General features: G+C 49.7%; 8 protein-coding genes across 8 annotated transcripts; 2 read left to right on the forward strand and 6 right to left on the reverse strand.

Annotated features, from left to right (window-relative positions):
- Nucleotides 1–3,209: 3,209 nt before the first annotated feature.
- N7458_009545 (uncharacterized protein) lies at nucleotides 3,210–4,053 on the forward strand (the record flags this gene model as incomplete). Its single annotated transcript, XM_056912927.1, has 2 exons — nucleotides 3,210–3,592; nucleotides 3,972–4,053. 2 exons carry the CDS (start codon nucleotides 3,210–3,212, stop codon nucleotides 4,051–4,053), a joined length of 465 nt encoding a protein of 154 aa, XP_056761776.1.
- A 50-nt stretch (nucleotides 4,054–4,103) lies between these two features.
- N7458_009546 (ATP-dependent 3'-5' DNA helicase) lies at nucleotides 4,104–7,634 on the reverse strand (the record flags this gene model as incomplete). The annotated part of the gene is made up of 1 exon (XM_056912928.1): nucleotides 4,104–7,634. One exon carries the CDS (start codon nucleotides 7,632–7,634, stop codon nucleotides 4,104–4,106), a length of 3,531 nt encoding a protein of 1,176 aa, XP_056761777.1.
- A 1,021-nt stretch (nucleotides 7,635–8,655) lies between these two features.
- Nucleotides 8,656–9,456, forward strand: N7458_009547 (trans-aconitate 2-methyltransferase; the record flags this gene model as incomplete). Its single annotated transcript, XM_056912929.1, has 1 exon — nucleotides 8,656–9,456. One exon carries the CDS (start codon nucleotides 8,656–8,658, stop codon nucleotides 9,454–9,456), a length of 801 nt encoding a protein of 266 aa, XP_056761778.1.
- A 695-nt stretch (nucleotides 9,457–10,151) lies between these two features.
- N7458_009548 (uncharacterized protein) lies at nucleotides 10,152–12,821 on the reverse strand (the record flags this gene model as incomplete). Its single annotated transcript, XM_056912930.1, has 5 exons — nucleotides 10,152–10,217; nucleotides 10,273–10,574; nucleotides 10,631–11,105; nucleotides 11,196–12,523; nucleotides 12,782–12,821. The coding sequence occupies 5 exons, from the start codon at nucleotides 12,819–12,821 to the stop codon at nucleotides 10,152–10,154; spliced, it is 2,211 nt and encodes a 736-aa protein (XP_056761779.1).
- Nucleotides 12,822–13,766: 945 nt separating this feature from the next.
- N7458_009549 (Yip1 domain protein) lies at nucleotides 13,767–14,892 on the reverse strand (the record flags this gene model as incomplete). Its single annotated transcript, XM_056912931.1, has 4 exons — nucleotides 13,767–14,017; nucleotides 14,076–14,245; nucleotides 14,311–14,722; nucleotides 14,805–14,892. 4 exons carry the CDS (start codon nucleotides 14,890–14,892, stop codon nucleotides 13,767–13,769), a joined length of 921 nt encoding a protein of 306 aa, XP_056761780.1.
- Nucleotides 14,893–15,269: 377 nt separating this feature from the next.
- Nucleotides 15,270–16,858, reverse strand: N7458_009550 (xenobiotic compound monooxygenase, DszA family; the record flags this gene model as incomplete). The annotated part of the gene is made up of 4 exons (XM_056912932.1): nucleotides 15,270–16,122; nucleotides 16,194–16,441; nucleotides 16,498–16,686; nucleotides 16,736–16,858. The coding sequence occupies 4 exons, from the start codon at nucleotides 16,856–16,858 to the stop codon at nucleotides 15,270–15,272; spliced, it is 1,413 nt and encodes a 470-aa protein (XP_056761781.1).
- Nucleotides 16,859–17,448: 590 nt separating this feature from the next.
- N7458_009551 (uncharacterized protein) lies at nucleotides 17,449–19,336 on the reverse strand (the record flags this gene model as incomplete). The annotated part of the gene is made up of 6 exons (XM_056912933.1): nucleotides 17,449–17,584; nucleotides 17,647–17,745; nucleotides 17,801–18,710; nucleotides 18,761–18,794; nucleotides 18,857–19,107; nucleotides 19,168–19,336. 6 exons carry the CDS (start codon nucleotides 19,334–19,336, stop codon nucleotides 17,449–17,451), a joined length of 1,599 nt encoding a protein of 532 aa, XP_056761782.1.
- An 870-nt stretch (nucleotides 19,337–20,206) lies between these two features.
- Nucleotides 20,207–22,620, reverse strand: N7458_009552 (uncharacterized protein; the record flags this gene model as incomplete). Its single annotated transcript, XM_056912934.1, has 2 exons — nucleotides 20,207–21,943; nucleotides 22,024–22,620. The coding sequence occupies 2 exons, from the start codon at nucleotides 22,618–22,620 to the stop codon at nucleotides 20,207–20,209; spliced, it is 2,334 nt and encodes a 777-aa protein (XP_056761783.1).
- Nucleotides 22,621–22,672: the final 52 nt, after the last annotated feature.

Consider the following 22,672-nt stretch of genomic DNA (forward strand, 5'->3'; position numbering starts at 1 on the left):
TTCGACAGTCAGTGGACGTTACTTTGTCTCCACAGGCAATCCGGGAAACGACGTGTCGTCGCTTGACTGTCTCGGATGCATCAACCGAATTCTGACCATCAAGGTTGGTGCAGACGGATTTTCGTCTCTCTGCAGACAATACATGCCTTTGTTCTGGAGCAAGAGCTCTAGAGATAATCAAATAAACGAGAATGGGTCCATGCAAGGCTTATTACCTACTACACGGCCAGAAGCAGCAGCTTCTTTAATGATCCAATCCCATTATCTGTAAACAAAGCCGCCTAGGTCCATAATAAAATATAGTATCGTGTGCAACCGTCGAGAGGTGCTATTGAGCAAGTGCTCCATTCAGGGTCAAAATCGACAAGACACCACATTGAATCTCCCAGAGATCAATGTTTGTAACCCTGTCATATAAATTGTGCACCTTTTACACACTTCCTCTAGCCGCCCAAGCTTCCCTGCATGTAATCGATAACACGCAGCAATGCCGAGCCTAATCCCACGGTGGAAGAAAAAGAAGCCTTCCACTTTCAAGGAGTTATCACCATCGAACAGAGATTATTTAGTAGATGTACTCCAGGCAACAGCACCTAGTCAGTCCGAGGCAAACATTCAACCACAGCAGAATCAGGATGAGCCTATATTGCGACACCAGGGTGAGACAGTACCAGCACAGTTATCTCCACGGCCAGAGCCAGATAACCCAGTCATGCCCAAGCCAACATTCGAATCATTCTTGCGAATGGCCAACGAAACTGTGAAATGCTGGGAAAGGCGCGATTCCAGAATCACCAATTCGATGAAGGCGAAACTAGCGAGTAACTTTTCCCTGGAAATCAATTCTTATATGAAAGAATATGCGGAGAAGACCAGGGCGGTATCATCCCGCAGACACATTCATCGTATTGTGGAACAATGTGTGCTAGCTAGGCGGAATTTGCGAGAGATCAGAGATCTGTTGCAGGACTTGCATGATCACGACCCGGTTGATGGTCTCACTAGGCGCTTGATGGAAGAGACTTGGCGGGTTATGGTGAGTCTTGAACATGATAATTGGATTGAGGTAGATTATGCTCTAAAGCATCAATAAGACGACTACTCTGGTAGAGCAATGCTATGCGAAACAGGATGCTTGGAGGAGTTTAGTGGACTTAGGAAGGTCTTGAACGACAAGTAGCTTCGGGACTTGACGACTATCTGTTTATATGACGATCTGTTTGGAAGTTTGGAAAGCTAGGCAATGGATAGATTGTTCGGATTTTCATTCAGCAATTCAAAAATTTGATTCTGGGTAGAAAAAGAAAAAAATTCGTAACAATTGATCCCCATCCAGACGATGATACATTTGCAAAAATATATCATCCGAATTGAGTCGGATGGTACTTCATGTGGTCCCAGAGGGGGGTCGAACCCTCGACTTTGGCGTTATTAGCACCACACTCTAACCAACTGAGTTATGGAACCTTGATGTCCATGGAGGACATGAATGTGTTATCACTGGTCATGGTGGAGACTAATTCGGATTCTACCGGAGCACGCGGACTCCTGCCTAACGCGGCAACATTAGCTTGACCAGCCTGGGGCCCTGCACGAGCCTCCTGTAGTCTAAGAAGTTCTATTGACTGTGAGCCTAGCAAAATGAACAGTGAATCTAGTCATATCCACATTAATGGTTTGCACCTGCTGATATATTGGCTACAAAACTCTACATAGTGCGTCTTCCATGCATGGACCCCGGTCACATATTTTTAGGGCGGATCATCGGGCGTGGAACATAGTCATTATGCGCGCACCTGGATTAAATATCCTCTCCACAATTTCTATTTCCAACGTAGCCTTAGTCTGGGCTGAATGGCTTCGAGACCCATCAAAAAAGACAAAGGCATATAATTTCTTTGATCTTTAGACGATTGCAACAATGACTTTGTACGCAGCGAATATCAATAGAGAAGTTTCAACAAAGGCTATCCGAGTATAAGAGGCCTCCCTTTACCCTCGATAGCAGACTTTAAAACTTCAGGCCAAATACCTTGTCCTAGAACCGAGAATAATTAGCAGTCTTCTAGGTAAGTCCCGATATAAGAACTACCAGTCTTCAACCGATTCGCAAGAATGGACTATTCCGACAAATCTGACTTCTGGGATTTCATCGGTCGCGCTGTTATAAACCTGGAGCGCTGGGGTACCGGCAGACGTACTCTACCTCACGATGAAATGATTCGGACGATGGGCGAAATGGCCGATGACTTGCTTACATTTTGTACCTTATTACCGCCAGGTAAGACGGCAACTGCATGTGAGAAGACTGGGCGCTTCCTTGCGATCATCAGGAACAAGCTTGTGTTAGATACACAGCTCACAGACAAGACCAAGGACCAATTAAGAAGGGGTTCCCATTTCTTTGCTCATATCTTGTCGGGAGACCTCCCGATAGATTTCAAGGGCTGCTATTGTTGCTGTACACGATGCCCGTGAGTAAAACTGTCATCTGACGATTCCATATCTTCGCTGATTCTATATGGCTGTTGAAAAGGTGAGTGGTTTTATTTTCAGAGAGGTTGTCGTTCGTGGAACTTCAAACATAAATTGAAATTGATTTAGTCATCTAGTAGCCATTATCACAGCGTTCCAAGTAATTGTAGTCGAAACTGATACTCAGATTATAAGGAAGATACTTTAGGCAAGGGAACATGTACGTACCTAGCCAGTAAAAGGCCCTTACTCCCTTAGATATACCATTAGACTGAATAGCCTCTGGTGTTGCCTCGCTTCTAATCATATCATGCCTTAGAAATGAGGAGAAATAGTTATGAATATCAACCTAATCTTTGTTAAAGTTAGCATCGGTCCTTTTTCTCTATGTACACTCGAAGTTGATTGTTCGAAACCTCCTTAGCTACTGAAAAGTTGGCGACAAAGAAAAGTCCATTGTTTCTTTGACAGGCATACTAAGATGCATTGTAAGCATTCAAAGAAGGCCAAATTTAGAGACAACAAAGAGACTTCCTAATTGTTCCAATGTATACCAAGCCTTTGTGACTCGTAAGAATTTAACAAAGACTCCACTTCCGAAGCCTTCAGGACCTCGGATATAAAGATGCCCCATTCTCCCTCATTTCTCTACTCAGTCAAGTGCCTGGGTTCTTTTGAATTCCCTCTTATCTTATACCTCTTTCCAGAAAGCTACCTACCACTGTCCCACAACAATGGACTTGCAAGCCTTCAAAACACACGTCGCTTACTCCGCCAACATTCTCAAAGAATGGAGTGACAGCCGATCCCTCCACCCTTCCTATCACCACATGGCAGGTGTAGTGGAGGACAACATCATCGATGGCCTCGAAGAATATCTGAGCGAATATACATCGGACGAAACCGGTAAGCCACATCCACATTACGAATACATCACATTCTTCAGCAACGAGGCTTTGAGGCTTCTTTGGGATGTCAGAGATGAGATGCTTGGTTCTAGCGATGAGATCATGGGCTCTCCGGGCCTTAACGAATCCGTCAAAGACAGGGTAGAAGTTGCTATCCAGTCTCTCGACGTATTGAGGGAAAAGATTCGTCGTCAGCAAAGATCCGAAGGGTATGTCGAGCTAACGTCTGATCGCCGACAGCGCAGGGACCATCGTTCGGCCTCGCGAAGATAGACAGACGCGAGACACTGACTTGACTGATGTCACTGGAGAAAGGTGAGATTCTTTGTTACACTGTTGTTTTGTGATTCGCTGACTGGTTATTTCGGGTACTATTGATGGAGGAATCGGGCTCTGCAGATCGATCTTACTATTTCACACTCAAATCTTACTCGAAAGCGCAGAATCTGACTAAACATATGATTGAAATTGATAATCGTTGGAATCTCGTAGTTACCATGAGTATTGACACTTGAAGACTCATGCTGAACGTATCAATTTACTGGTCGCGCCCTCAGTAGAATGAACTCGGATTTCATTTGTTCAAAGATTTAATATGACAGTTGATGCTTCCATGTGTAAATGCACTGTGGTCAGTATTGCCGTAAATGCCGAGCGCCGGGAGACTTAGTATATACATAGGTCTTTTGGAAGATAGAAGATTGATTGTAAGAGCCAGCCTCATGGGATCTCCTTCTCTTCTGGGCCACAGCCAGCCTTCCAGGGTACATCCTTAGCCTTCACAACCGTCTCCCACCCACCAGCCAATTCCCGACTGCTGCCCATACCTAATTCCACACCTTCCACATCCTCCCCCCAAGGCAGAGCATCAACATCCACCTCCCAACCCAGTAAGCAGCGCAGTATAACGCCCGCTCCAGCCTTGCTCATGACAACGTTCATCTCCTTGCATCGCTCATCACAGACGCACTCGATGCACCCCTGCGGCGAGAGACAAGAACAAGAGTCAATGCGAGTTACCGCTCGTCTCAGGAGTAATCCGATAAACTCGAACGCCTTGCTCGCAATGCCAGATCCACAGGACCCACCCTTTGCGTCGTAGAAGGTCAATCGTGCAGGTCGCTGGCGTGATGGCGGTTGGATCTTCTTCTCTAACTCTGCGTTGGACTTGCCCGATGCATTCGCACGACGAAGCCCACTACTGAGCTCTTTCTTTGCGACCTTGCACTCAGTGCGGACGTCACCCGGTGAAGATATCACAAAGGATGGAAGGAGTGAGAGGACCGCATGCTCAGCAGCATGAATAGCGGCTGCAACGTTGAGTCTATGCGATTCGAGGATGTCGATGGCTCGTGAGGGCACGTTTAGCCACATACCCTTTGTGAATAGGTCGATTGGGGGATTATCGACGGCGACAGCATCGAGGACACGGCCGCGCTTGTCGATCTTGAAGAAGCCATACACGACGGCGTGGATCTGCACAGCGCCAAAGAAGGCACGGCAGGCATCAGACCCGGTGCCGACGAGGCGCATAGCCTCAGTCTCAATCGGGTCAATGTCGGTGTAGTCACGCTGCATGGTGCTCCAATCGACGTGAACCCGCAGGACGCGTGCAAAGTGGCGCTCTGGGTTGAGCTCCTTGACGATGTATGTTTGGCCTTGATGTAGGAAGATGCCACCTTCGTAAATAGTGAAGAACGCACGCGAGGCCTCAACTTCTTCGAGGACAACATTGCGATTGTTGGTTGTGTCAATCACGGCAAAGTGAGTGTCCTCTGTGTCGCGAATGTTCACACACCGCGATGGCTGGGGCCGGAAGCGTTCGTGGCAGTGATAGAAACCCATGCTATCCTTGATCAGGCGTGTAGCTGCAAGGGCAAATAGTTGCTCGCTAAAGTAGACATGATCCTCGTCTGGGCGAATAGGCATCTCAAAAGCGGCACACTGGACATGCCCCTCCTGGATGAGCTCATTAGACAAGTCAATTTGCAGCTCACAATTCGGCCGCGTGAAAATCTCATCTGGGTTTTGCATATAGTGCTGGTCCGTTGGATATCTCTCCCCAACTAGCACAGACAGGGAGTCTTTGTTTCGTCGACCGGCACGACCACTTTGCTGTCGCAAATTGGAGATTGAATATGGGAAACCAAGCGTGATCACTGCGTCAAGTGAGCCAATATCGACACCCAATTCAAGCGCATTAGTTGCCACGATTCCCATCAGTTTCCCTTCAAACATTTCTTTCTCGATCCGTCGACGGTCCTGGGGACTGTATCCACCTCGGTAGCCCATGACCATCTTGCCAACTTCGGGTCTTTCGAGAGCTTGGAACTCAGTGCGGACGGCTTGTAAGAGGATCTCACATAGCTTTCGTACCCGGCAGAAAGCAATGACTCTTACTCCTCGAAGAATCAATTGGCAAAACAGGCGTGCAGTCTCAGCGACACTATCACCGCGTCCTGAGGTTGGATCAGCTGGATCCTTGAATGGGGTATTCCAGCAGACGAATTCTTTTCGACCTGATGGAGATCCATCATAATCCACCAATTTCACATCCTGCACGCCAAAGATCGATTTCATGTGCTGCTCTGGGTTTGCAACGGTAGCGGAGCAGGATATGAACCTGACATGTCGATTGCCCACTGCCGCACAGATCCGGCGGAGCCTTCGCATGATATATGCTACATGGGACCCGAACAAGCCATTATACACGTGCAACTCGTCCACAACCACAAACTTCAAGTTCTTCAAGAAGGTGCGCCATGCACTTTCTTGTGGAAGGATAGTAATGTGTAGCATGTCGGGATTGGTAAAAATGATGCGAGCCTCATCCCGAATGAGATTCCGGCTACCCATCGGGGTATCCCCATCAAAGGTTTCCACCACTGTTTGCTGAAAGCCGTCCATAAACCGCAGCAGATCCATCATGCTGCGCCGCTGGTCTTGGGCTAGAGCTTTAGTAGGGAAAATGTACATACCCCTGCTGTCGGTATCCTTTTCCAGTTCGTAAAGCATGGGAATCTGGTAGATGAGTGACTTTCCAGAGCTTGTTGAAGTAGATACGATCACATTGTGACCCTCATATAGATGATTGATTGCCTCGGCCTGGTGAGAGTAGAGCTGAGTGATGCCTTTCGTATTGTAAAGCGCGTTGACAAGGTCTTGTGATAGCTGAAAGGTCAAATCGCCGTAGACGGGAGATTGAGCTTCGAACACCCGATGCCCTTCCGGGACAATCTGAGCATGATACCACTCCATCTCCCGGATCTCCGCAATGATCTCCGCGATAGACTTGCGTTCTTTAGGAATTGTGGCTGGTGCTTTGGCAAAAGCAGGAGTGTTAGCCTCACTGCCAGGAGGAGTGGGCAGAAAGAAATTCTTCTCCTGTTCCAGTGTCCCCACTGGCTCGAGTCCTTCATTCTCACAGCGTACAAGAAAGGCGTCAATCGCATCGGTGAATTTGGTGTTGCGTTTTTCAATGAGAACGAGCATCTGTTTTTGGCTGTACACTGGCATCTTCAAATCCTCATCTTTCATTCGGCGCGTAGGTTTCGACGGCTCTCCAGTCTTGGGATGCTGTACCTCCCGCTTGAGGTCACCGTCCACAAATTCAAACAAGAGAACGTCTTTTCTTCCGTCATTTTGATCCGCGCGATTATCAGCCATATCTTCAGCGGTGAGCATGTTATGAACCCTTCGGGATCCGTAGTCGACGCTTTCTCTATCGCCAACCGTCATGATCTCTAGTCGAGCTTCATCCACATACTCGAATCGCACCGCCCGAGGCACCAGCACCTTGACCCTCGCCACATCCTCGACTGTGAGTTCTCGCCCCTGGCCGAGTTGCGCCTGAACGGCTTTTTTGATGTTGTCAAACGTCGTGATGAAGTGTTTGCGCGTGCAGCAGAAGGTATATACGAGGTTCAGTGCGCGATGGGTCTGTGATAGGCGTTTGAATTCATCTGGCCATGGGGTGGAAGGGGTTCTCTTTTTGGGGGCTTTGGATCGTGGATTCGATGCGGTCGATTTTTTCCCTTGGCCTTTTCTCCTCTTTGTGTCTTTTCCGCCGTCTTTGACTTGTGAATCAGACTCATCGTGGAGTGAAGCAATCTCTGCAGTGTTGTCGGCGCCGCCTACTGACGACGCGTTCGAGGACGAAGTGACCGCGGGGTTGGGGGCCTCATTATCTTCACCATAGCTCTGCTTCCGCTTGAGAAGATTCAGAGCGGCGACTATTGGGGAGTCCGTCATGTCGGCGCCCCATCGCGGTTGTGCATGAGGCCGTGGGCAAATTGCGACGTGCAAGAACTCGTCGCCGGTCGAGAAGCAGGGAAACGCGAGATCACGTGATTCAATATAACCCAGTATGGTCGTGTTGTGATTCTGAGTTGAGTGTGGACAGGGACGCTCAGAATGTGGAGAAATTGAATTGATTCTATTAGGAAAATAAGGATTATTCGAAGAATAGTTCAGACGGTTCTATCTCATGGCGGTATCTCGACTCCCCTGTAGCTCTGACATCTGTAAAGCCTTAATGAAAGTGTAGCAGGAAACCTTTAAATAATCAAATTCCCCAGATGATATGCGCTTACGATAGATCTCTGTTGGGTTCACTCTCAAACCTCATGGAGCCCATCTGCCTTTTTCTTATCATGTCATTTCAAATGTTCTTAAGCATATCCGACCGAGTCATGCGGGAAGCATTGAGGCAGTACTAATCAACATTGGCAGTACCTTGAGATAACTCTACCCAAGGATTATGTTTACACAGCAGTATAACGCCGCTTCTCGCTATTATCTCGGGCCGATTGACCGATTATTCTGATGCCAGCGTTGCTTGCCACCATTCCATCATCATCATTTTGGCACCTCCGATTATCGGCAGTTTGACCACCACAACACAGTATGATTCGGTCAAGTCGCCGACCATCAACTTCACCTGACCAGTGACCAGCATAATCAGTCAGCCTGGAATCATCCGATGTAGCACTGAATAGTATGAGATCAAATTTAATCTGACCGAGAATGTGGACTCATACTAACTTCGTGCTACCGCTAACGGACCCCATAGCCCCTTGGGATCTCCGCTCCAATCACGGTCGGCCTGGGATCAGCATATATATTGGACAGTTACTACCCCAACTCTTCCTCGTCTACTCGCTACACACATTACTTGTCCAGCATGTCCATCCATATCCAACTCTCCTCTAGAAGATTGTTTCGCCTGTCCCAAGGTACCTTCGCAGGACTATCATCAGTCAGCCACAAAGCAATGTCTACCGCCACAGGATCGAAACCTGTCCACGACTGGAGCGCGGCGCAGTACCTCAAATTTGAAGATGAGCGAACACAACCAGCTCGCGACCTCCTCGCCCGTGTCCCTCTCCAAGCTCCTAAAAGAGTGGTCGATCTTGGCTGTGGACCGGGTAACTCGACCGCGGTATTGGAGTCCCGCTACCCCAAAGCGCACCTCGTGGGGATGGACTCATCCCCGGACATGATCCGCAAAGCCAAAAAGGCCCTTCCACACCACGAGTTTACTGTTGAGGATTTGCATTCCTACTCGCCAGAAGGATCTGTCGATCTATTCTTCTCCAACGCTGTCTTCCAATGGCTCGGTAAAGACGAGCGATTCAGTATTGTCAAGAAGCTGATGGAGACTCAACCTTCCGGAGGCGTATTCGCTCTGCAAGTCCCCGATAACCTCACGGAACCATCTCATGTTCTTATGCGCGAGACTGCTGAGAATGGTCCTTGGGCCGCGGCTCTGAAGAATGTCGGTCGTGATACTTTCCACACACCACAGGAGATTTATGACCTCCTCAAGCCAGTCTGCTCGAAGGTTGACATTTTCCATACCACTTACTATCATAATCTTGAGAACCATGCGGCTATTATTGAATGGGTCAAGGGAACTGGATTGAGACCTTACGTGGATCCATTGTCCCCCGAGGAGAAAGAGGACTTTTTGCAAGAGTACCTGAAGCGCTTAGAGGAAGCTTACCCATCGACATATGATGGCCGGGTATTACTTCCTTACCCCCGGCTCTTCGTTGTTGCAGTGAAGAAATAATTTGCATCATCGATTAAACTATTTAGCCTTTCCATGTATCGACTTCTTCGTTCTCCTCTACTGTACTCTCACAGTGAATTAATTTCCTATACCACATGAATCAAGCCATTGCCAGAGGATACACATGCTTCGTGCATCACTAAGGCCGTGACAAGTCACACCGACAGCACATGGAAATGGGACTTGTATCGGGAGTCCTGTGTAAATTATCGTACTCGGTCATGCCCCTTTGGTGATTAAGAACCTTTTCCACTCTTTCACTGTGTGATAACAGCGATTTCAATATGCCTAGAATCTCTTTAGCCCCTCACTCTCTCATCATGAAACTGGAATAATGGGACAACAGTCTGCATCTCTGTTAGCCTAGTCAGAGGACGGATATGACACACAACACACAACCTCAGGCTAGATCATTCACCGAACATCCACAAGGCACATTCTAACAGAAGCGCAAAGTGATGAGCTAATTTAACCTCCAGAAAACGACCCTCAAGCAAGAACGCAATGTCAAATGTCAAAACAGATGAAATTCGTAAAGGACAAAACGCTAATAATCACAGAAGCCGCTCACTCATAGTGGCAGCGACGAAAACTCCATGTGCACCGATCCCCCATTTCCCCCGTATACTCTTTGCAAGTCTTCACGCTAGACCAGAGCCTCTATGGTCGGTATCATGTGCTTGTGTTTTCCGTATTCACTCGCCGTCCAGGAGATCCTTAATGACAACGTAGAGATCCTTCGCAAGGGCTTCATTCCCAACCTGTACACGTGTCAGTATCTATCATGAAGGATGTCTTTGTAAGGGGATGACATACGCGCAAGAGTAGAGGCACGGTGCGGCCTTCTTCATTACTGGCGAGGAGGATCTGCTTGGAGGTGGGCTCCTGGTTCTTTGCGTCACCGAATGTCATACCCTTGAAGACAGGGCTGTTCAGCATGACACGTAGAGCACCATCAGCACGCATGATCATGCGGCCAGTCTGCTTTCCGGTCTCACTCGTGCGGGCGTTGATCTTGAAAGTTCCCACGCCGCGCTCCTTCCACTCGCCGCTGCTAAAGTGGAAAAGCTTGCCCTTGCAAGCAAAGAGGTTCTCTTCCTCCTCCTCACCAGTCTCGACTGTGTTTTGATGTTAGTATGAAGAATCGATTAGATGGGGTCTGGGGAAGACGAACTGGTCTGTTCATAGAAACGCTCGTCAGTCTTATCAGCCTCGAACGTGCTGGTCTCTTCGCCTTCATCATTGTCACTTCCTTCATCATCAGACTCGTCAGCACCAATGGGCTTCGAGGCCTTAGGCTCGCCGCCGAGGGTCGCAGGGGCATTGGGGGATGCGAAGTTAGTCAAGCCGCCGGACTTGGCAGCAGCTGCGAAGCCACCACCCACACCCGCGAATCCGCTTTTCAGGGAGCCGAAGCCAGAAGTTGAGGAAGAGCCGAAGCCAGACATTCCAGAGCCAGATTTGAATACTGATGGGTTTGAGGAACCGAGGGAGCCGAAAGGGGAACTCTCTGAGCCGGCGAAGGAGCCCAGAGCCGAAGACGCAAATGCGGAGGTCGAGGCAGGCTTCTCGGTAGTTGCAGTCGAACCACCAAGCGCAGCGAATGGGGACGAAGCGGCCGTGTTTGCAAAAGCACTTTGAGCGAAAGCCTGAGGCAAATTTGATTAGCGATCGACTGGGGCAGATGCGGGGCAAGGAAGGAGCGAGGAAGATGGGGGATATGCTTTGTTTAAACTCACGTTGGCTGCTTGGGTCTCGCGCTCCTGCGAATTATCCCGGTGTCGCTTCGTTCCTGTCTCCTCGGGCTTCTTCGCCTCGTCCTCCTCCAGCTGCTCTAAGCTTCGCTTTTTCTTTAGGGCCTTGGCGTCGTCGTTGTTCGTCGCATCGGCAGGGGGGTGGTTCTCGGTATCCTGTGAAGTTGTGTTGGTGTTATCATTCTCCACACTGTGATGAGTCTCCTGGCCACGGGACAGGCCACTGGATGATGGCTCAATTTGGGCGGTGCCTTCAGTCTGCACCCCAGGAATCTTTGGCTCGGGTGTATTCTCGCGAGTTCGCTCAGAAGTTTCGGACTCTTTGAGCTCTACGGACTCAGAGCTCTCTTCCTCAGTAGGAGCTGAGGTTGGCGCCTGAGGCTCCCCATAGACTTCATAGTCAGGGAGCGAATCAGAATCTGACTCGGAGCTTGCTTCCTTGGTAGGAGCTGAGTTTGGCGCCTGAGCTTCCTCATAGACTTCATGGTCTGGCAGTGAATCAGAATCCGTCTCGGAGCTCGCTTCTTTAGTGGGAGCTGAGGTTGGCGCCGGAGCTTCCTCGTAGACTTCATAGTCTGGGAGCGAATTGGAATCCGATTCAGGGCTCTCTTCCTTAATGGGAGATGAGGTTGGTGCCTGAGCCTTCTCATAGAATTCATAGTCCGGCAACGAATCAGAATCCGAGTCTGAAATGGAATTCTCCTCGGGAACTTCCACGATCTCAAATTCAGATTCAGATCCAGACTCCGAATCCGAATCCGAAATAGAGATCACTTCGAGAACCTCGGGTACTTCCACGAGCTCAAACTCAGATTCAGACTCTGAATCGGAGGAGATTTCGATGATTTCCTGGGGCGACTCAAGGACTTCTGGTTTTCCATCCGAGACGGAATCCTCGGACTCGGAATCCGAAATGACAATGATCTCGACTTCGGGGCTGTCCAATGTTCCAGGGGAGGACTCATCCGGGGCCAAATCCTTGGGGGTGGCAGGTACGGGGTCCTGGGGAGCGGGCTCACTCACGTTATCTGATGCAGGGGCTGCGGCGCTGTCCTTCTTCACGTCTTCTGGGGTGGACTCGCGCGATCGTTTTCGTGGGCCGTCGCCATTTTCGACGCCGTCGTCGGTTTCGCCGCGCGCCTCTTCGAATGAGCGCTTCCGGCCGCTGCCCTGTTCCGGGCCCGATGCGGCAGTGCTCGAGTCTCCAGCAGGGGTCTTGTGGTTGGAAGGATCGATGGACGTGTCCTTCAGCTGCTGGCGGACGGGGCGCTCGTCGTTGTCGGAGGGCGGGGAGCGGGCGTCTCCGCTGGTCACTGCCGAGGAAGAATTTGGTCAGATCTTGAATTTTGAGAAGAGTGCGGAGATGTTAATATAATCGCGGGAGACTGGCGTGAAGAAAGCCAGAAGATCTGGCAGTTGTCGCCTCATAGCACTTATAGCCGCCGGGTCTGAATGGTTGCTCCAGTCCCTCGTCAGGGCTTCATGCGATATCGGCCAGTGCTTGCACCGCACCATATGAGATCTATGTCTTTGCGCCTCATGCGCAAGGTGCAGGATGTTGCAATACTCACCGTCAGCAGGAGCCTTGAGCTCATCCGACGCGGAGACCATGGTGATCACTCCGCGAGAGCAGGGAACGTTGGGTGAATTCAAGTGGGTAGGTCAACTACCCACGGCACACCAGCTGTGAAGCTGGGAAAGGGTTAGAAGGTGGAGCGACAAGGAACCGTGGATCTAAGTTGGAGGATTCAGACCAGCCGAATCGCGTCGAAGTCGAGGTCACGGTTGATGGGTGTGCGTTGATTGGGAGGAAAGAAGGTTCGAGTGCAGAAGAGAGAAGCCGAATATGAGTGTTGTTGTCCGGGTCACCGCTCCGCCCCGCACTGAGCCCGAGATAGGTAGCTAAAGCTGCCTACAAATGCCTATGATCGTAGCCTCTGGGACCATCAAACAAGGTGTCTACCTAGATATCTGCCTTGGTCTCTGACTGTGCTCATCATTATCGCTGCCTACAAGCAAAAATTCCCATTTAGTGTATAATGTCATATTGTGCCCACACAATGTAGCCCTCATAAACAATCTGCATCTGAATGTATGCTCAGATCTAAGCATACAAAGACTGAGATTCGTCAAAGCAGACGAGTTGAATACTTCTGAATTAGATCTCAATCTCAGATAAACCACAGTCCCATTTTGGAGTTCACAATCTCACTAAGAAAGGTGTGAGCACAATGTCTTATTGTTGAATGCTCTCTTTGTCCACAAGTTTCATGAGCAGAGTAGGGTCTTTTAGCCTGATATAGCCGTCTAGCGATCAGACCAGTCATTTTGTACAGCAGTAGTTGGGCAGAAAGGAGGATATCCAAAGCATTTTGATGCTGAAAAGAAACATTGGTATTCCAGAAAAGTAGCCGCTACAGAAACAAAAATGTATACACGATTCGATCGCGATTCAACGGGAAGAAGGCTTGAGGTTGATACACCGGAGTCTGGGTCCAGGATAATAAAGAGCGAAGTTTCCTCGCTTGGGGCGAGGAAACGGTGACTCTTGCGCCCTCAACTAATGAAACAGAGGCATCCAATAGCAATATAAAACACAAACAATGGGTATACCGCGATGCCGACACGGTGCCGCACCACGCCCGAACCACCCAGAATACTAACGCCTGCAGCCAATGACCATGCTACAAGGACGAGGTAGACGGGTATTCTGGCGATTGTCGGGGAGGCCCAAAGCACTGAGAAGCGCGGCAATAACCAGGGGGAAGAGTGTGTATCCGATGATGCAGATTGACTGGAAGAACGAACTGAATATTGAGGCGCAAAGGTCAGTATGGAACGAGACAAAACTAAGGAAGAACCAACGAGACATTGGGAAAACATACATCTTTCCACCAAGAAGCTTGATCTGCAGAGTGACGGCTGCCTCTCCGATCCAGACGATGCAGAAGACACCCGAGAAGACTAAGGAAGCCTGGTCGCCCTTCGCAACAGATAGGAACAAGCTCAGTACCAAACAAAAGATAAGCGGGCCCCTAAAGAAGATGTTAGATCCTCGCTCTAACCCCAAAATCTGAGTCCCTCGACCAATGAAACATACCAAAGATCCCAGTCGCGCAATCCCTCACTCATGCCGCCCTGCAAAACCACATCGGCATCTGGCCAGCGACCCACGATCCCGCGAAGGTTACGACCAAATCCAGTTGCTTCGCCGCGCTCAGCAGCATCTCCCATACCTCCTCCACCGCGGTGCATCATGCCGCCCAGTAGGTATTTAGGCCAGAGCACCTGGCGCATCTTTTCCCAGACGGCGATCAGGTCACGCGATAGAGTTGCCCAAACGGTCTCGTCGATGGTATTCTGAGTCGCGCGGCGATCTTCACCAGGAATCGAGGAGGTCAGGTAGTTGCCATAGCCGTCTACGCGGTTGCCTCGGGAGCTAGAGTCGGATGCGATGTTGCCTCGCAGAGGGGCTGTGTCGGAGGTGTGCAAAGGATCATCGGCCTCGATGTCTAGCGGAGATAGGTTTATTAGCAAGATAAGATCTATCATGCGTAGAGGGTGCAATGCTTTGTCGTGGAAAAGAAGGCCTACCGTGGTCGGCTTCAATCAGGTCATCGTCCAGGAGTGATTCGTCGTCATGCAGGTCGCCTTGAGAATAGCCCGGCTGCACACTCGCCATAGTGTGTGAAGTATGAGTGTTTCTTTATTGAGAAATGTGTGTTTTCACCGTAGGAGCATCGCTTCCTGAGCACAGGTGGGGAGGGCACAAGGAGTAGAGACGAAGCAATGTTGATGAATGGTCGAGCTATCCTGGAAAGGCTAGAGTGGCATTACGCCGCGCGGGCTGGCGTCACCGCCCGGACTATAAGGCGTGGTATTTTTAGCAGCCAATACAGTCTCTATCATCTTCTTGGAAATTAACAAAGAAACAATATCCTCTCTGAAAATACTGGATTTACACTTTAACAAGTTGACCACCCTCAGACAACGCACTAGCCTTCCACATATGGCTCCTCCTCTTGATACACATCATAGTTATACCGACTGCCCTCGTGGTCATCGCGCAGTTCCTTCTGGGCCCTTGCCATAAACCTTCTCACGAGCAGTAAGCGGCTCATCCGACTCGGATGGCAATTCTGGATACAGGCCTCGTTTCCTCAGCTCTGGGATGACGAGATCAATCAGATCCTCAAAGCTACCGGGCGTGGTCACATAGCCAATATTGAACCCATCCAGATCAGCCTCGCGAATCCACCGCTCCATCTCATCTGCAACAGTAGTCGGACTACCAATGGCCACTGGTCCAAGGCCACCGATAGCAGCTTTCTCGGCTACTACACGGGGTGTCCACTTCGGAATATCCTTACTAGTCTTCAGCAGCGAGTCAAGTAGACTAGTCACCTTGCCCGCTTCGAGCGAATCGGCTTCTGTGATCTCCTGATCCAGAGGGATCTTGGAGATATCGATGCCTGTCCACCCGCTGAAAAGCACTAGGCCGCCAATTACTGAAGCATACTTCTTCAGCTCTTCGTATTTCTCCCATGCCTCCTCGTCGGTTCGTCCCACGATCGGCGTAAAAGTGCCAAAGAACTTGATTGACTGTGGATCCCGGCCGTTTGCTGCCGCCAACTCCCGGATCTTCTGGACTTTAGGCCGCAAGACCTCTGGAGAGTGGGAAGAAACAAATATTGCTTCGGCATGAGTCGAAGCGAAAGCTGAACCAGCCGGCGACGTACCAGCTTGGAACAAGAATGGCGTTCTCTGCGGCGACGGGTCGACGATGTGGCGCGTACTCAGAGAATAGAACTTTCCTTGATGGTTAATCTCACGGACCTTGTCGGGATTGACGTACGAGTCTGCTTCTGGGTCTGGCGAAAGGGCATCTGAGGCCCAGGAGCCATTCCAAAGTCTGGTCGTGGAAAGAAAATGTTAGCCAGCAAATTCGTCTTGTTTCCGCTCTCAGCAGGGCAGAGTGTATACTTATAAAGCACTCGCAGATACTCATCTGCTTGGGCATATCGCTGGTCATGCTCAATGGGAGTATCAACGCCGATGGCCTTGAATGCAGCCTTCTTGTATGAAGTAACAATGTTCCAACCTATCCTGCCATTCGTCAAGTGATCAAGTGTAGAAAAGCGCTTCGCGAGTAGGAAAGGCTGCTCAAAGGAAGTCGAAGCAGTAATGCCGAAAGCAAGGTTCTTGGTCACGGCGGCCATGGCACTGATGGGCTTGATAACATTATGTCAATACTTTTGTTCCTGATTCACCGGCTGTTGCTGCTTACGATAGTTGGATCCGTGACTGGCCATTGCGCCGCTCGTCGAATACACTCATCCAGTTTGCCTTCGTAGGTATCATAGCCCCCAGTAGTGTCTGCCAGGAACAAGGCGTTGATGCCACCTCGCTCCAATAACTTGGCGAGTTCGATCCAGTATTCGAGTTTGCGTTTCGTTGCGGACTTGTCTTTGGGGTTCTGAACTGGTCAGCTTTTTATTACATTATGCATGAGATGCAAGAATAACCTTCCATTGTCCAGGAGACAGATGTCCCACTGTGGACATGTCAAAAGCATTTATCAGGATCTGCTTCTTGCCACTGTCATTGCCAGAGCCATTCTGGCCATTTGATGTACTAATGTCTCCCATAGCCTGCAAGATTCGTGATCAGACTAACCGAAGAGATGATTCCAATTAAGGTCCAAGCCTATGATCTTTAGAGCCCTGCCAGTCAATATGTACAAATAAAAAAGTGTTTATGAATAGCTCGGAGAGAAACCCTCGGGTGACCCCCGCACCTCTAAGATAGTCTTTGCCCATTTGACGCGTATCTCACGCCATCAGTACTGTCAATGACTTTCGGAAATCCTCCGACAATTGATGATCGAAAGCACTCCAATCGGAGGATTTTGTAACTTTGGGGAGCTGGACTGTTCGCAATTATCCCCACAGAAAGCGCAAGAGAGATTGCCCGCACCAGCAGCACCTTGGTCAAGGGCGGCATTGGATCATATCCCGATCGGTACTGACGCCCGGCTATCTCAGTGTTCTATAGATCCACGCTAAATGCGGGTTTTGATCGGATACAGTATATGTTTACTATCTTGATGTCTTGTGAGGGGAAGAGCTCCAGGGACTCATGTCACCATCGGAGTTGATATGACGTGACCCAGTCCCTGCTAACCACAGCGATCTGGTCAAATCCACATATTCTGAGCAAGTGATATTACAGGAGATCATTATTTACCCTGGAAGTATAATTCGAAGTAGAATAAGACCGTGACAAGAGTCTCGGGCACGTCGATAGCTTCAATGTCTAATGTTAGACTCAAGGAGCAGACTGCAAGGCCTTGGATCTTTCGTAGATTACCCGTACTAAATAGGATACAGCCGTAAGGCGATAGACATATTTTTTGATCTAAACCTTCTGATCGTACCTTCCGACAACATAGGTCTGTTGTGGTCCAGACTCCAAATTGCTCGAATCGTCCGCGCTGTCCGAAACCGAGATACTGCACCCTCTGGCCTTGGCTTTCCTAGAGGAACGTTAGAATTCGCATCGAGTAAAAGCAGAGTTGGCCAAGAACTCACTCCTCCTTCTTGATGAAATATTGGACAACATGTGACAGGACGATCAGACAGATCGCATTTGCAAGGACAAACGAGTATCCCTTCGTAAAGCGCGGGCCCTCGACCGTCTTGAACACCAGCAACGGAGTCCAACAAGTCGTTGACTGCGCCACAGTATTGACAATGATAAGCGTCAAAGACCGTTCAACTGGTGAATAACGCATCTGACTATTGATCCACCCGTACAAAACACTCGACATAGCGACCGCGGAGTAAGTTGTTAAAAAGGCGAACCAGAGTGCAGACTCGGGTACTTTCCAGACGACCAGGATTGTAAGACCGATGATATTCCAGAGATGAGACACGGTGATTGCCCAAGCCGGTCCAAGTATCAAGTCTGAGGCGAAGCACACGAAAAGCGTGTAGAAAATACCCAGAGCCGGAGAGATGGCCGCGAGTTCGTTGAGTCGACTTGTCGAGAATCGCTTCAGGCTTTTGAGCCATAATTGGTAACCACCAGCCGAGGTATTGATACAAGCATTCCAAAAGAAGATGTCCACCCAAAGTAGGGCCCAGAACTTCCAGTTGCGACTGACCTTGACGAACGTACGCCATGTCAGCGGATCCTCTTTGATTGTGTGAGACGCGCGCTCCAGGCGAGCCTTGGCGAGCTGCACATCTTTCTCCTTCAGAATGAGTTTGTTCGGCTTGTCCGGTGTTCCTGGAAGGATGAAGTAGCCCAGGATGGCGACGGGAATGGTGATTATCGCACAGATAATGTACATCCATCTCCAACCTGCGAGCCCGTTGACTCCGTCTAGTCGGCTTGATGCCCCTGCTTGAATGAGACTTGCAGTTAGAGTACCCAGTGTTAGGCCGACGTAGAAGCATCCACCTCGGCGAGCAATCTCATCGCTTCGATACCATGAGCCTGCGATTGGTTAGAGACCAGGCGTTTAGGAAGTTGAGTATCGCTCTTACCGAAAATATAGTGCATTCCAGGGAAGAAGGCCGCCTAATTATGTACATTAGCCTACACTATTCATCGACCCTAGCAGGGGGTGTATCGTTACTCACCTCAAACCATCCAACCATAAAGCGATACGCCGCCAATTCGGCGAATGAAGTAGCACGATATTGGACCAGCGTGAAAATACCCCATGCAACGTCCATGAATGGGATAATCCATGACATTGGAAGTTTGGTGAACAAATATGCAAAGGGCAATTGACCAAGCACAGCACCAATAGTGTACATAGTCTGTAGCTGGACGAGCTCATTCCCATGGAAACCGAGGTCTTCCTTCAAGCCAGAAACGTAGGCATTGTCTGCCATCTCAGTCAGCTTTGGGTTCATGTTCTCACATACAGTAATTCATAAATCCATACTGATGTTCGCCTGGTCAATATACTTGGTCCAATATGCCAGAAACGCGTAAGGAACAATAAGCAAGTCCAGCTTGAGGATGAGTCGCCTTTCCTCTTTGGTATCGCTCTTTGCGAACCATTGTATCTGCCACCATTTCCGTCGTTGTTCAGGAATAGCCATTTCAGCCATAGTCCTTCTCTCTAGAAAAGTGAAGATACAAAGCAAAAATTGATTCAATCACTCAAGTAATATTTTCGCATGATCGCACCCCTCGGCATTCATCTTTATTTACACTGTCCCGCCTAGTAGACCTGCAAGATGCCACTGCATACGGTGATGACGTGACGAAGCCAGGTTCAAGTCGGCCAAGCACCGAAGCGCGCCAATGCGTCCGTCAAAACCTAGAAGCAGCTCCTTCCGAGATAAGCAAAAGAGTTTATATTTCCTGTCATTGCCGCTGCGGCCTTGACCTGCATGCCGGGCCCTCGGTTTTCGAAAGGCGTGGTGGCCAAGGGATATGTCAAGAAGTGGAGAAAAGACGTGATAGTAAATATTCCGCATCGGCTAGTCTGGCCTCGTGGTGAGGGGATGGAGTCGAAGCCGAACTCAATTCGTTGTTCAGGAAGAAGAGGAGAATAGAAGGAGATAATCATGCGACATGGTTGAGTGAAATTTCCGATATGCCCAGTCCGGAGAGTTGATGATCAGGAACATGGTCTTGTATACATGCAGAAGGCAAGACAACAAATACATCAATGCCAGATGTACAATGCTATTCAAGGTACCTAGAGACCGATTGATGGCTCTAATACAAGAGAAGGAGCATTGGAAGCCCAGGCCTCAATTAATTGCTTCGCAGATGTGGAGGACGCTGGCGATTGAACATTCGCTGAACAATGCCATAGAGCTTGGGTGCTAATCAAGGAACGACAAGTCTATTTCAAAGCAGTAATTTATAAGTCTCCCATTTTCGTGCAATATACATCAATTGCTTAATATACAGTATTATACAAGGTATCCCGGACCTCTCACAGGCCACAGCTTCACAAATGATCCAACTCAAGCGTCAGTTTCTTGCTTCGCGGATTCCAAGGAAGATTGCTCTTCAACATTGTCCGACTTGGCTGCCTTCCGACCTTTGCCTTCAGGGACTTCATCGACAATCTCCAACTGCCGCTCCCTGAAAGCATTCCGCTGCTCAACGGTAGGATAAACAGACAAAGTGCTGAATTTCTTGAGGGTCTCTTTGTCAGAATAGGTCCTCAACAACTTCGACTCCGACTGCAGAACCTTACGGTCCTCCTTCGAGACAAAAGAAGCGTACTCGGCCTTCAATATCTCATCAATCACGGTGCGGACTCGAGCCATCACCTTCACAGCCAGAGAACCGGAAATATTGCCAGAGCCATTCTTCAACGAAGTCCAGCGGCTATTCCGACCAGGTTTGCCGTTTTGCAGGGCTTCGTGGAGCTGGAGAACCTGGGAGCGCAAACCACGGAGCGCGGCGAGGTGCAAATCTGCTTGCAGCTTCTTACCCAGGACCTTCAGGTCGTTAGTCTTGCTGCGGTCTTCCTTAGGTAGACCTCTCAGATTCAAAAGGACATGCGGCCCTTGGGAGAGAGCCTGGACTAATTCCAGGTACGATTCGAGAACTCGTGGATCGGGCAGGACCAGGGCATTATGCATGACCTCCAGGAGCTCGTTTGCGTGCAAGAGAACGGAGGCGTTGTTGCGGTCTCGGCGACAGCAAGTCATGGCAAGGTGGAACAGCTTCTCATTTGCCAGACCTGAGGGTAATACCTGGTTCTGCATAACCTGTACAACCCTCTTGCTAGCTCGTCCAGCTCGAAGGAGACGTAGGTATTGAGCGTAAGCAATCGCATCAGGCTCGAAGCGGGTTTCAGACTCGACAGTCAGATGATCCCAGTAAGAATAGCCTGCTGCGAATCCCTGAGGCAGTCTATGACAGACGTCCTCGATAAAAGTAAGCTCCTTACTTCCCGGTTGAAGATAAGACAGGCCAGCGGTCTTAGGAACGACAGGATCAAAGATCATGTCGAAATTCTCGACTTCCTCCTCTCCCTCTGTTTCCAAATCTTCTTCCATCTCATGCTCTTCTTGCAAGGGCTGGTTGTTCTCGTCCACGAACGGAACGTCATCCGAACGCGGGGACACGAGATCCTGCGACCTCCGCAAGAATGCTAAGCGGAACATTGTGAATCGAGAACACTTCGAGGTTTCAGCTGGCTTCTTGGCAAAGATCGGAATTCCCATTGTTTGATGGTAGAGTGCGAGGACATCGTAGTAATCGCGCTCACGAGCACCCTCCAGAAGCAAGCTGGCCATGGCGTTCACAACGTGGCTGTCGATTTGCAACTGATCTTTCGTCCATCGGTAAAGAACATCCGCCCAGATTCTTTTGCCCTCCATCACCATCTGGTCTTTGCGCTCGACAATCTTATCCGTCTCATTGGGATTCATCTTTTCGATGTCATGGCGCGCCGCAAACTGAAGCGCGCCTAGAATGATCGTGTAGGTCCGCATATCTGGCGCTTGCGGGCCCTCTTCTGGGAGGTCTCCAGCAATGCGCCATAATGATTCCATATCATTGTGACGGTCGCACACCGAGAGCATAGCATTGGTATGAATGATATTCGGCTCGATCTCGGAGTTCTTAATCGACTTGTAGATAGATTCGGCCATCTTGACGTTGGCGGCAGATTTCGGGGCATCGGCGAGACCCTTGAGCATAAGGGTATATGTCACGGAGGTAGGCATGCGGCCTCTTTTTTTCATCTATCTCGTCGAAACAAAACCTATTAGCACACAAAACTCTCTCCTCCAGTAGTAAAGCCCAAGAGCTGAAAAAAACTCACGTCGTTGTAGAATTTAAAAGCCACCTGTGGAAAACCTCGTTGCATGCAGTAGCTCAGAAGATGATTCCAAGCCACATCGCATCGCTTGCCTTCCTTCTGCGCCTGACGAACCAGGGCCGCCGCCATGGCTGGATCACCGCTCCGTAGAATACGCGCAACCCGATCTGCCAGATCACGGGGATCCTCCAACCATTTCAACTCCGTATTGATCGTCTTGCGATTGAAGCTGGCTCCACGGATTTCATCGTTCATCTCACCATCCTCCACATTAGATCCGGAAGCGATTGCCATCAAGGCGCGCTCTTCCTGCTTGTGCTTCTCCGTGTCGACAACCGGTTTGTCGCCACGTAGCTTGCGGCCCCTATTCGCACCATTGCGAGTGAATCGCGCGGATTTCTCGGAGAATTCAACAGAGGGCTCGGTCTCGTTATCGGCGGGGAGTTCTTCAGAGGCACTGTTCGCGTTCGAGTATGATCGCTGAGCTGACAGTCGGGGCCAAAGTTGACCAGCTTGAGCACTGGTGACTGCGAGTCGTTGCCGAACCAGTCCACTGCGCAAAGCTCTGCTCAGCGCTGACCCTGGAATCTGAAACGACATGACCAGGCGTTTAATTCCAAAACAAAAGGCAGGGCAAGTGGTCAGACTCGAT

This window comes from Penicillium daleae (genome assembly GCF_028827525.1).
Source record: "Penicillium daleae strain IBT 16125 chromosome Unknown utg000008l_segment0_segment0, whole genome shotgun sequence".
NCBI lineage: Eukaryota > Fungi > Ascomycota > Eurotiomycetes > Eurotiales > Aspergillaceae > Penicillium > Penicillium daleae.